The 11,658-nt window shown below is 53.0% G+C and overlaps 1 protein-coding gene and 1 long non-coding RNA gene across 2 annotated transcripts in view; one reads left to right on the plus strand and one right to left on the minus strand.

Moving 5' to 3' along the window:
• LOC306654304 overlaps window positions 1-5,005 on the minus strand; it is a 31,085-nt gene extending 26,080 nt beyond the window's left edge. The window contains exons 1-3 of the long non-coding RNA XR_013761934.1: window positions 4,912-5,005; window positions 4,097-4,227; window positions 3,720-3,833 (exon numbers count right to left, since the gene is read on the minus strand). This is a non-coding gene — a long non-coding RNA (uncharacterized lncRNA). The remainder of the gene's footprint in view (window positions 1-3,719; window positions 3,834-4,096; window positions 4,228-4,911) is intronic.
• Window positions 5,006-5,042: 37 nt separating this feature from the next.
• Window positions 5,043-7,027, plus strand: GSC (goosecoid homeobox). Its single transcript, XM_079127693.1, has 3 exons — window positions 5,043-5,549; window positions 6,014-6,273; window positions 6,605-7,027. Exons 1-3 carry the CDS (start codon window positions 5,195-5,197, stop codon window positions 6,758-6,760), a joined length of 771 nt encoding a protein of 256 aa, XP_078983819.1. The 5' UTR covers window positions 5,043-5,194; the 3' UTR covers window positions 6,761-7,027.
• The last annotated feature ends 4,631 nt before the right edge of the window (window positions 7,028-11,658 follow it).

The raw sequence follows: 11,658 nt of genomic DNA on the forward strand, positions 1-11,658 counted from the left end.
GTTGGACTGATCAGCTCCGCCCTAAGACAAGCATTTAATGACATGCCCGTCAGTCTCTGAACCCTGCTTAAGTGTTCCCTCAGATGGGCCGGCTTAAAGAAAAGTGACAGAAATGTTCTTTAATAACTATGGTTTATCCATTTCTTTCAGATAGTAAGTGGCACGTTCTCACCTCATTTGCAGCTTTTAATCCCAAATGGACATTGCTTTTGAAATATCCTCTTTCTTTCTTTTCTTTTCTTTTTTCTTTTTTTCCCTGAGGCTGCCACTTGAAAGTTGAAATCTAGCAAGAATGTAATGGTAGGTGCCAGCTTTCTGAATTACAGGGTGACTGCCTGAGCTGATCCTAAAAAGCAAGTGTCTTTTTTATACCGCATAAAAGACTGAAATGTTTACATATCAAAAGGCTATAGGCCAATTTCTGTCAAAATTACACATGAAGTTAAGCAGTACAAGCAATCTATTTAAACACTAGTCATTGTAGAAAAATTCAAAACCATATGCTCTTTTAGCAGTTTTTCACAAATGCATTTGACCCATGACTTGGCTAGACATACAAGCTTCATAATTTACTCTAAATTTCAAATCCCCTTGACGTTTAAATAAAAGATCTTCATTAATGAGGTTTACATGAATGAAAACTTTAGAAGCTGATATCGGTTAGCGAGGGGCTTCAGGACCGTCTGTGCCTTCGCTCTAATTTTCAAATGACTGACTTTGCTAATCATTTCAAGAGAAAGTTCCTCTGAGAACAAATTATCATCATTTGCATTCTGTGATTTGCAAAAGCAATGGTGCAGTCACTTTGAAACAAACTTTGGTAAATAACCCGGCTGAAAGCGGATTTCTGCAACCCGGGAAAACTGAAGCTATTTTTTTCCCCTGGAGGCCTTGGGAACACGTCATTTTTCGACACCCTCTTCTCTCCCAGGGTTACGTGCTTTCTTAACACCTTGATTAGCTTGTCCTTAGGGTTTCGGGTGTTTTTCTTTAGAATGTTTCAAAACTTCTATCAAAAATCATCTAGTAAGTTCCCTACGTTTGACTGAATGCGGGAGACGCAGCGCCAAGCGCATCTTGCCCTTTAGCGGAGCGGTTGCGCCGGTGGGTCGACACCACAGGGGAACCAGCCTCCCCCAAAGTGCCCCCCAAACAATCGGAGGGGTCCTTTAGGTAGCCGCAGAACCATAGAGCCTGTTCGAGCACCAGTTCTGAGACCCTGGATTTTTTAAAAAGCCCAAATACCAACGAGAAAACCAATTTGCGCCGTGAAAACTACTGAGGTCTCAGCGCTGCACGCTGGCGACCCACCGCGACAGTGGAATCCGCATTGTTCCTAATTCCTCTGACCTCTATAGAGCCCTGAGGGCTCGGTTACCTTTGAAAGGGACACGCCAGCTTTTTGCGCATGATAGGAGAAATCTTACACGCATCCGATTATAAACTCTGCTCTGTGACCAGGCAAGAGAGTGAGAGAATTAAGGAACGAATCCCAAGAAGTTGGCGCCGGGTCTGCATTTTAAAAATACAGCTATGGGGAGGGGGTGTAAGGAGAAAACGGACAGCTTTTTCCACGATGAAAATATCTCGGGGCGCGGAGATATGCCCAGACACACTCCAAACTTGAGTACTCTGTTTTAAATCAGAGAAGCAATTTAATCTACACTCTTTGAATCAATTTAGCGATGACCGCAGCGCAGACGCCTTCCACAGAGGCCAAACAGCAAATGTACCTTATGCATGTGGAATCCACTGATCTATTCTTTAATATTTTAAAAATGAGGGCTATTACCGGGGCGAATGACTCCTCAACAAACACATTTTCATAGACTTCTGCGTGGTGATTGCTTTGTGTGAAATCGTGTTTGGGTGATAATAGGGAAAATCAGCAGCGTGTTTACTGCCTTTCCCACCGAAGCGCTCCCGGCTGCCTCTGGACGCTCCCGGTCCTCCCATGCTGAGCGGTGCGTGTGGGGCCGACAAACAATCGCTTAGCAACACGAGGGGGACCATTTGCTTGCGTTGCATTTGTTATTCCAATTGCGCCAGGCGATGAGGGGCAAGATTGGCGCGTTGCGGACACTTGTGGGTTTTCGTCCTCAGAGGAGGCGCAGTAACAGGCCAAGACCCTGCCTGCTTTCCAGCGTCTGCCTCCCAGAAGACAAAGAGGAGCGACCTCAGATTGAGGGGTACCCAGGTGGGGGAGGTACGGCCCCGCAGGGGTGAGCTCCCTGAGAGCTGGAAGTGTGAGTAGTGTGTGACTCTGGGTCCCTGTGACCCCTTCCCTGAAATTCTCCTCCGCTAGAGGATAGAGCTTGCAAATTCACTCTTATCTTGGACCCAACTGATTCAGAGACCCTGCCCTAGGCTGGGGGCAGGGGTGGAGACAGCCCACTCCTTTGTCCCAATGAAAAAAACAAGAAAATGTCCTTTATTCCATCCCCAACCTCCTCGGGCTAGTTACCCTCAATAAGTTGTAAGAGGCTCAATTAATGTTGGATTTGGTTCAATCAATTAAAATCTCGAGGCCTCCAAAAGAGGGGCAATTTGCAAGGTGTCCCCATTCACCTCTAACCGGTACTCTTCCTTCTAGTGGTTGAGTAGTACAGCTACAGGGCTTCAGGAAAGTGAAGACAATCTCTGAGTTTGTTCAACCTGATCATTAAGGACAAGCACCAAGAAGAAGGTGACCGGAGGGTGGGCTTGGCTGGCAAGTTCGTCCTAACACTTTTAAATACTTGGGGACCCTTTTGTAGGTCTGTGACTGGGGCTTTGTCGGGAGGTAGAAATCTGCCTCCGCGGATTCAGGTAAAGATCTGAAAAGACGCATCCCGCCCAGCTCGCCGCACAGTCACCAGCAAAAAAAGTCACTGCTGAAGTTGAGCCTCTAGTTGTCTTCCATCCATTACCCTGTACAACTGAACCTGAGAAAGGCTGGCGGCAGCATGTGTGCTCTGGGACCTAAGTGAGCCGTTCGCTGTCTCTCAGAAGGGAAAAACTGCTTCCCTCCCTGGTTAGTAGGAGCGCGACAGCAGGTCTTCTTACCGTAGACCTGACCTCTGAAAGAGAGGGTCGCTCTCCTTCCAGAGCGGGTATAATTATTTTTAAATCTGTTGCCTCCCCAAGTTGAGACTCATCTCCATTGGGTCCTAACCTCTCCGCTACAACCTCTAGTTTGCAGAGCAAAGAACCAAGTCTCTCAGACACCAGGAGCGGGTGGGTGTTACGGACTTAGGGCTCCAATCCGGGAGAACTACGGCGAGAAGCGCCAGCGCTAGCATTCATTCTGCTGCGCCGCTGGAGTTCTGCGCCCCGGCAGGACCAAAGCTCCGCGCAAGGGTTATTTGACTTGGGAAAAGCAATTGACAAGTGACCTTTCCCCGGTGCCTGGGGAGAGGCAGCATACTTGACTCAGCCTTACTGAGGCGATTTTAGACAACTTTGCGGGAACCCCTGGTTAATCGGTTAGAGAGAAATGGGTAGGAAATAAAGGCGAAAAATGGGTAGGAGTTAAAGGCGGCCTTCCTTCGGGACCCCGGAGAGGTCTGCAATCCCGGCCCGCCGCGGTCTCGCCCGAGTAGGTACTGCCCCTTCCCGCTGGAATGGCTGGCATTGCTGGCGCGAAGGCCCGAGGAAAGACAGCTCTGCAAGTTCAGGGGCTTGCGCCCAGGCCTCGGGACTTCACGGGCTGCTTTCGTTCCGCGCACACCGTCGCCTACCTTCTAGAAAGGCGCTCTGCCGCCTGCGCGCAGAGTGGGCTGGCTGTGCCTCCCGCGGCTCCGCCAGGAGGGCCGGCGGTGCGGAGAAACCTCCCCGCACATCACCACGGTCGCCTGCGGAGAGCAGAGCCGGCCTTGGCATAGGCCCCTGGGGCCTGGGGAACCCAGCGTGGGCCTGCCAGGTTGAAGGACAGTCCTCAGCTAGGGGGCCCGTCAGTCAGGGAGTGAGCAGGTCGAAAAGAAAAATGCAACTCAGTTGTTGCGGAGGAAGATTGGGAAGCCCCAAGGGCTCCAATCTGGATCGGAAACCCCAAACAGGGGAAGAGGACACCCCACTTCTAAAAATAAGAATTAACAAGGAAAAACACAAAACCTACCGACACCCACGCAGGGAGCAGCGGGAAGCATCGCTTCAGAGTGCTACTCTTGAATTTGAAATAGTGGCTCAATTTGGTCTTCGTTGTGTAAGGACCTAGGGATGCCATGGTGGTTTTCTGACCCAAAGTGGCTGCAAAAAAAAAAAAAAAAAAAAAAAAAAAAAGAAGATTTTTTAGAAAACACGATGCACCTTTTCTTTCGTCGTTTTTTACCTTTACAAATTTTGACTTTTGCAAAAACAAAAGGCCAGGGCGAGGGCTGGGCATTAACCAGTTCCATTCGGAAGAGAACTTTAAGATTTAAAAAGGGAGACACGGAGTTGAAATCAGGCCGCTAGTACGCGGAGGCCCAGGGGCGGAGCGGAGTTTTCGTCCCACTTGAGGAAGGACACAGTCACTCACATTTTCTAAAACAAAACAGATTCCGAAAAGGGGGAAAAAGTAGCCCCCAAGTAAAACCGGCCACGATGAATTTGAGCTACAGGCAGAGGAAATCGCACCCAATAATAGGACCCAATCTGAGAAAAAAGGGTGGGGGCGGAGAGGTGGGCGCAGGGAGCTGTTAACGGCGGCGGTACAATGGAATTAATGAGATTAACCGGGGCAATTAGGCCGCCCGCCCAGCTCGACCGGGCCGCCGCGGGGCTGCCGAATGGAAAAGATTAGGTTAATTTCATTAATTCTCAATCCACAATCTCTTTTCAGGCCCTGTAACCCCCTCCCCTTGGCACCTCTCCCCCTCCCCTGGAAAGCCTCCCCCCACCCAAAGGAAAAGAAAAGGCCAAATCTGGTTCTGTTTGTCATCTGCATATTACCAGGAACTAAATCCAGGATGACGTCGACTCGGTATAAAACCAACAAGAGGTTCAGCTGGTCCGAGCTCGTCCTACCCGCGGGTTGAGTTCAGCGAGCGCTGCGGCGAGGGGCGGGCGGGAGGAGGGCGAGCGGACGCAGGGGGCGGGGAGGGGCGCGGGGCTCACGCTCGCCGGCGCTCTCTTTCGGTTTGGTCGGCGGTAGGAGGAGAGCGGACACCCCCACTTTGGGGCTTTTCCCTCTGCGTGGCCCTGCTGCCCTCCGGTCCCGGCGCGGGGCTCGGGGATGCCCGCCAGCATGTTCAGCATCGACAACATCCTGGCCGCCCGGCCGCGCTGCAAGGACTCGGTGCTGCCGGTGGCGCCCAGCGCCGCGGCTCCGGTCGTCTTCCCGGCCCTGCACGGGGACTCGCTCTACGGCGCCAGCGGAGGCACCTCCTCGGACTATGGCGCCTTCTACCCGCGCCCGGTGGCCCCTGGCGGCGCGGGCCTCCCGGCCGCGGTCGGCGGCTCCCGCCTAGGCTACAACAACTACTTCTACGGGCAGCTGCACGTGCAGGCGGCGCCCGTGGGCCCGGCCTGCTGCGGGGCCGTGCCGCCGCTGGGCGCCCAGCAGTGCTCCTGCGTCCCGACGCCCTCAGGTACGGTCGCCCTCGCTCGGGCCTTCGCAACCCGGCGCTTTTTAGCCCCTGGGACGTGGGTGGGTGGTGGCGCTTGCTTTAGTCACCTTGCACAAACTTTTCTCCTCTTGCGACCCCCTCCCCCATCTCTTGGCCGGCCGGGCACCGGAGTTTGCACACGCCTTCCTGCAAACTTGAGGCGAGAGTTAGCGAAAGTAACCCGCGTAGTGTCCTGGTTACGATTCCACGCCCGAGCCATCACTTAGTGCCTGCCGTGGGGAAACAGGTTTTTTGAATTCCCCGACTGGCCCTGGGAGCGTTCGCGGGGACGCTCCCTCCATTTTCCTGCACCCGATCCCTGTGTTCCCCGGATTCCCGGCACCCCCTTGTAGCGGCTTTTTAAGTGGGAGAGGTTTGCGGGCTGGCCGGCGGGCGTGTGCACGGTGACCAGGGAGGTGGCTGACTGTGCGCCCCCCTTGCCGCAGGCTACGAGGGCCCAGGCTCGGTGCTGGTGTCCCCGGTACCGCACCAGATGCTGCCCTACATGAACGTGGGCACGCTGTCGCGCACCGAGCTGCAGCTCCTCAACCAGCTGCACTGCCGGCGGAAGCGGCGGCACCGCACCATCTTCACCGACGAGCAGCTCGAAGCGCTGGAGAACCTCTTCCAGGAGACCAAGTACCCGGACGTGGGCACGCGCGAGCAGCTGGCCCGGAAGGTGCATCTCCGGGAGGAGAAAGTGGAGGTAGGCGCCCGGCCGGCCGGCGGTGTCGAGCGGTCCCTCCCGGAGAGCAGGGCCGGGGCGGGTTGGCCCAGCCCTCCCCGGGGCTCCCTACGCTTTAGAGACGTCCCGGTGGCGGCCTGGAGGCTGCTGGAGGGCGCTTTAGGCCCAGGAAGTTGAGAGAAAACGCGGAAGCGGGAGCTAGCGGCTCCGCTCCTTTTGTTGGTGTGCGAGGCGTCCCGCTCGCGACTCCGCGCCCCGGTCCTCCCGCGGCCGCACAGAGCCCCAGGGTGCGCCGGCGGCGGGGCGAGCGCCCCTGTTGCTCACTGTTGTTCTGTGCTCCCTTGCGCAACAGGTCTGGTTTAAGAATCGCCGCGCCAAATGGAGGCGGCAGAAGCGGTCCTCGTCAGAGGAGTCGGAAAACGCCGAGAAGTGGAGCAAGACGACGTCGAAGGCATCGCCCGAGAAGAGGGAAGAGGAAGGTAAAAGCGATCTGGACTCGGACAGCTGACGGCCGCGGGCTGGCCGTGGCGCTTGCCTGACTCAAGGACTTGCACACAGACGATGCTACTTCTTGCACACGCGCTGCCTTGCGGGAGGGGGTCGAGAAAGAGGGCCGCGGAGCTGTGAATAGTGTACAGAGCCGGGAGGGTCGGCGCCTGGAGACTGGCAGGCACGCCGTGCTCGCAGCCCCGCGCGCTCGGAGGCCGCCCGCATCTTGCTCCCCACCGTAGTATTTATAGTTAAGTTAACGGTGACAATACAATAAAGTGATGGCGACGTAGATGGGCCAGTCTGTATTTCGTACCCCACCACCACCACCACCAGTCCAAGGCCCAGAAACTTAGTTTGTGGCATCTAAAGAAAAATTGAGCAACTCTGGCCCGTCCAAAAAAATAAAGAAAAAGAAACTTGGGGTGAACTGGCCAAGGGATGAGATGGGATGGGCGTCCCGCTTAACAGTAAGCTTGGGTCCTAGGTCTCCGGGAAGCGGGGAAGTGTCCTTGCCGATGCGGAGTGAGGGCCTGGCAGGGTTCTTGCTCCTGCCTCTGCCTGGGAGAACGAGCACGCCTTCCTTCTCTGCAGAAGCCAGGGCTGGGGGACCCAGAGCTTCTCCAGAGCTGGCTCCTGGCCACTCACCTGGTCCTATTTCTGTGACACCTCAGACCAAAGATGGCGAGTCCACAGGCTGTTAGGCAGTGGCATGTCAGTCCCTGCTGGGTGCTTTCCTTGATCTTCCGGGACTGCTCTGGCTGTTCCCTCACCCCAGCTGCCCCTCCGACTAGGGTCAGAGTCTCCTCTTCACAGCCCTGATAGCCCCAAGGCGGCCAACAGCTTTGCGACGAAGCTGGGCCCTTCTCCCTGTGCCGCTGAAGTGGCCAGGGCTGAGGGATGTGCTCTGGCCTTGGCTCAGAGGGCACCCACGCTGAGAGGGTTGCTTTGGAGTGGCGGTACCGGTCCCCACCCCCACACCAGCCCTTTCCTCCAGAACTATCACCCGTCCACCCAGCCAATTGGGTGCTGTCTGCATGGGTCTGTAGTTTACCAAAGACAGGAGAGGCCCCCTGGAGCCCCTGGGCCAGGGATGAAGAGGTAATCACTCCACAGGCCAGGGGCATGGAGTGAAGGCCAAGGCCAGAGGGAATGGCTTTTAATATGTCGAACTTGATTCGAGTCTGCTCTGAGTCAATTTGTCCAAGAGGGAACCTGGGCTTAGAGCCCTCTTGGGCTCCTCAGACCTGCCTGTGCTGGAGCAGGGAGCTCCTTGCTGGGCCTCCTTCAGAGCAAGGTCCCTTCAAGGGAAGGGGAAGGCCAAGCACGCTGGCTATAGAACAGCTACCAAAAGAAACTTGTTTGCAAATGCACTGTTTTCCCCCCACAGCTTGTGGGTTTGCAGTGTGACTCCTGGAGTATATGGAAGGACACAGTGATCTCCAGTACTGCCCTTTTCACAAGCAGTATCCCTAGGCAGAAGAAAAGGGCGGTGGCTGGAGGCCAGGCCTGCCTCTCAAGGTCCAGACTGCCTGGATTCACAGGTAGACTGCTGCAGTTTGTGACCTTGGGCAAGTTACTTAACCTCTCTGACCCCCATATTCCATAACTGTAAAATGGGCATAGTAATAGACTCTTCCCAGGGTCCCTGTGGACACTAACTTAAGAGCATAAGGGACTCTTTCAGCACGACTACTTCATTTAGAAAATGTAAGCATGCTTTATTTTGTTCAGCTCCGATACTTTCAGATGTATGTATATTATCTCATTTTATCTTCACAAACTCTAAGATGGACAATGTCACCATTTTATAGATGAGCATGTTAAGGGCTTGAAAGGTTAAGGACATTAGCAACAAGCAGCTCCTAAGAAATAAGGAGGGAACATGACCTTGGCCCAATTGAGTCTTATACCATAATTGGAAATGTTTCCACTAATAATAGTTCTTGTAAGAAATATTCAGAGAAACTGTCCTATTTATTTCAAATGAATCTTGCAATGGCTGTGGGTGTGCCTTCTCAGACAGTGGACTTACAGGGCGAGATGGCAGTGTCTGCCATGCATCCCAGTCATTGATAGCTGATGTTCCTGGAGGGTGTCCTTTGTGCCTTTGAAGAGGGATCAGCCTGCAGGAGCATCTGGAACATTATAAGGCAGGACAGAAGTGAGCAGTGTGGCATTTCACCCTGAGAGATTTGCCCCCTGCAGAAAACTATAAACTCCCGTGAGTCTTCCTGTGTGTGGCTTTTCCCTATAAAAGGGAATCTTTCACTGTAAAGAAAATTTACATTGATCTATTCTGGAAAGAGATCTATGGCAAATGATCGAGGGGAGTCAAAGGAGGGGTTGAACACCTGGTGAAGAGCCACACTGAGTGTAGGAGAGCCCTGGCGTTGCTCCTAGCTTGTCCCAGGGCAGGCCCAAGGGACAAGAGAACGCTCCCTCACTGTCCACGTCTCCGGGCCTGGCGTCCCTGCAGAGGGCTTTAGGATTGGTCCAGCTCACAGGAAATAAGCATAATAAACGTCTGGAGTGAAGAGGGAAACGACAGCATGGTGTGATTATAGTCCACCCACCTACCTTCTGCATGCCCCAGGCAGCTGCGGAGCTCGGAGCTCCATCTTAGACCGGCTCTTGGTGTCAGAAGGGCCAGCTGGGGTCATGGAGCAGAAGGCACTCAGGCCTTGTCATTTTCTTCAGTGGGAATTCAGATCACCCTGTTGGAAAGTGATTCATATACATGGGCAAGGTGTAGGCTAGTCGACCTGGCCTAAGAGGTGTCTGATCATGTCGCCCCTCATCCCCCCACCGAAGGTGTTCTGCCCATTTCATAGTTGAGCAGACCGAGGCACAAGACTAACACAAAGAAGCAAAATGGGAACTGTGATCTGCAAGGCTCCTGGATCTTATGATTTGCGAGTAGGTCTTCTGGGTGGGTATATCACCCTGTAGAAAAGATTCCCAAAGGCAAACAACTGCAAGACCGAGTGTAACTGCCCTGCCTCACAGACTCTGGTGAACAGTAGTGATAATTGTAACCCCTAGCATTAGTCTAGCACTTTCCATGCCACACTTCCAAGCTCTCTGGACGGGGGAGCTCCAACCCATTTTGCAGGTGGGAATCAGAGGCTCAGCAAGAATAAATAGTAAGTGGCAGAGCAAGCCCCGGATGCCCAGGTCCCAGCAGATGTCCCATGTACTTCTTGGGGTGGTGTGAGGTCTAGAGTAATGGCTTCCAGGTGTCCTTGGTCACCTGAGCCAAGAGGGCCCTGTTTGGAAGGAGCTGGGGTCTTCAGATTCTTGCCATCTTCCTCCATGTCTGGCAGTTCTTGGCAGTGGCAGGGCACGAGTTGGGGGAAAGGACTCGAAAACAATTGCTGCATAAGCAGCCTCCACCAAGAACGCATTTCAGCTGCTGCTCTTTGATCGAGTTATGTTTTATTGATTTTGAATTTTTTTTTTTTTTTTTTTTCAGTATGAGAGAGTGAACCCCGGGCCTCACCCATACTAGGCAAGTGCTCTATCACTGAGCTTCATCCCCAGCCCTTATTTTATTTTTTATTTTATTTTGAGTCAGGGTCTCATTAGTGTGCCTAGGCTGGCCTTGAACCTGCGATCTCCTTCCTCAGCCTCCTGGGATTACGTACGGGTGGGTATGCACCACCACGCCTCCAGTGAACTTTGAACTAAGAGTTCTGAGTTACTTGAAGGACGTCCGCTTAAGGTGCGTGTATGGGATGGAATCTGGCAGATGCTTTTGTTTTCATTGCTCATGGGCAACATTTGGTGGCCAGGAATTAGGGGTGACAGGGAGCTCTTTTTCCAAAGTGTATGAAGTTTCCAGTGACTCAAGTCAAATGGTTCAAAGGCATCAAGGCTGCCATACAAAGAGTCCTTCCGGACTGACCTTCAGTAACCTTGAGCTCTGCACCTAAGTGAAATTAAAGGCTTGCAAATGCAAAGCCTCACCCTTGTGAAGGTGGACTTCTCGGCCAAGGTGAGAGAAGAGGGTAACATTAAGACCAGAGGATAACTGGGTGGCAGGCCTTTAAAGTCGCACTGGTATAAGCAGATGGGGCCACATCCTCACCAGGTCACCTGCCGCAGGTTAAGCTCTGTGTCTGTCAGCCTCCTTCCTCACCTGCAAAATAGGCTGGGGGAGAGCATTAGAGATTAAGAAGGACCCCAGCAGAGTGTCTGACACATCAATTATCTCCCAGCAGCCAGATAATGCCCTGCATAAGTAGGTTGGAATAAGGAATTAAGGAATGTCCCTTGTTTTTAATTGTTGTTGGTTCAGGAGCTTATGCGTGACCACAGAGCAGAGTCTAATGCAATTACATGTGCCAGCATGGACTGAGATATAATAGCCTGCATTCTGCCCCAGAGGTTGAGGACGACAGGATTTAGAGGGAACAAGAATAGTTGGAGTGGGTTTGGATTTGATTTCCAAGTTTTGTGAAATGACCTTGAAGTTTTTCAAAAGTAAAGCCAAAACAAATCCCAGAAAACCATGTAGAGCCCCTTGAAAGTTCTGGAAGAAATGAATCTGACTGACTCTTTTCAGCTCTTGGGACCTCTCACTTGTTGAAGGGACGAGGGGCATCCCCAAGGACTGCCCCTAGAGCCCTGTGACAACACAAAGGATCTCTGCTTATCGTGGCCTGGTTTTAAATCTGGGAAAAAAATAGAAAGCTCTTGTCTTGCAGTCCAAATGGCCCACAGAACAAGCAGGGTGAACCATGCGTGCTGAGGTATTCGAAAGTGGGTCTATAATTTTTGGATTCCAGCAGCCTTCATCTGTTCCCAAGTGTCCGGCCCTGGGAAGCATCAATGAGAGACGATCTTACAAGTCCCTCTCCCAGCCCCCCCCTTCCCCCAGGAGCTCCTTCCACTTAGACCTTCTGTTTTCCTAAT

The sequence above is a fragment of the Sciurus vulgaris genome (genome assembly GCF_902686455.1).
Source record: "Sciurus vulgaris genome assembly, chromosome: 2".
Classification (NCBI taxonomy): domain Eukaryota; kingdom Metazoa; phylum Chordata; class Mammalia; order Rodentia; family Sciuridae; genus Sciurus; species Sciurus vulgaris.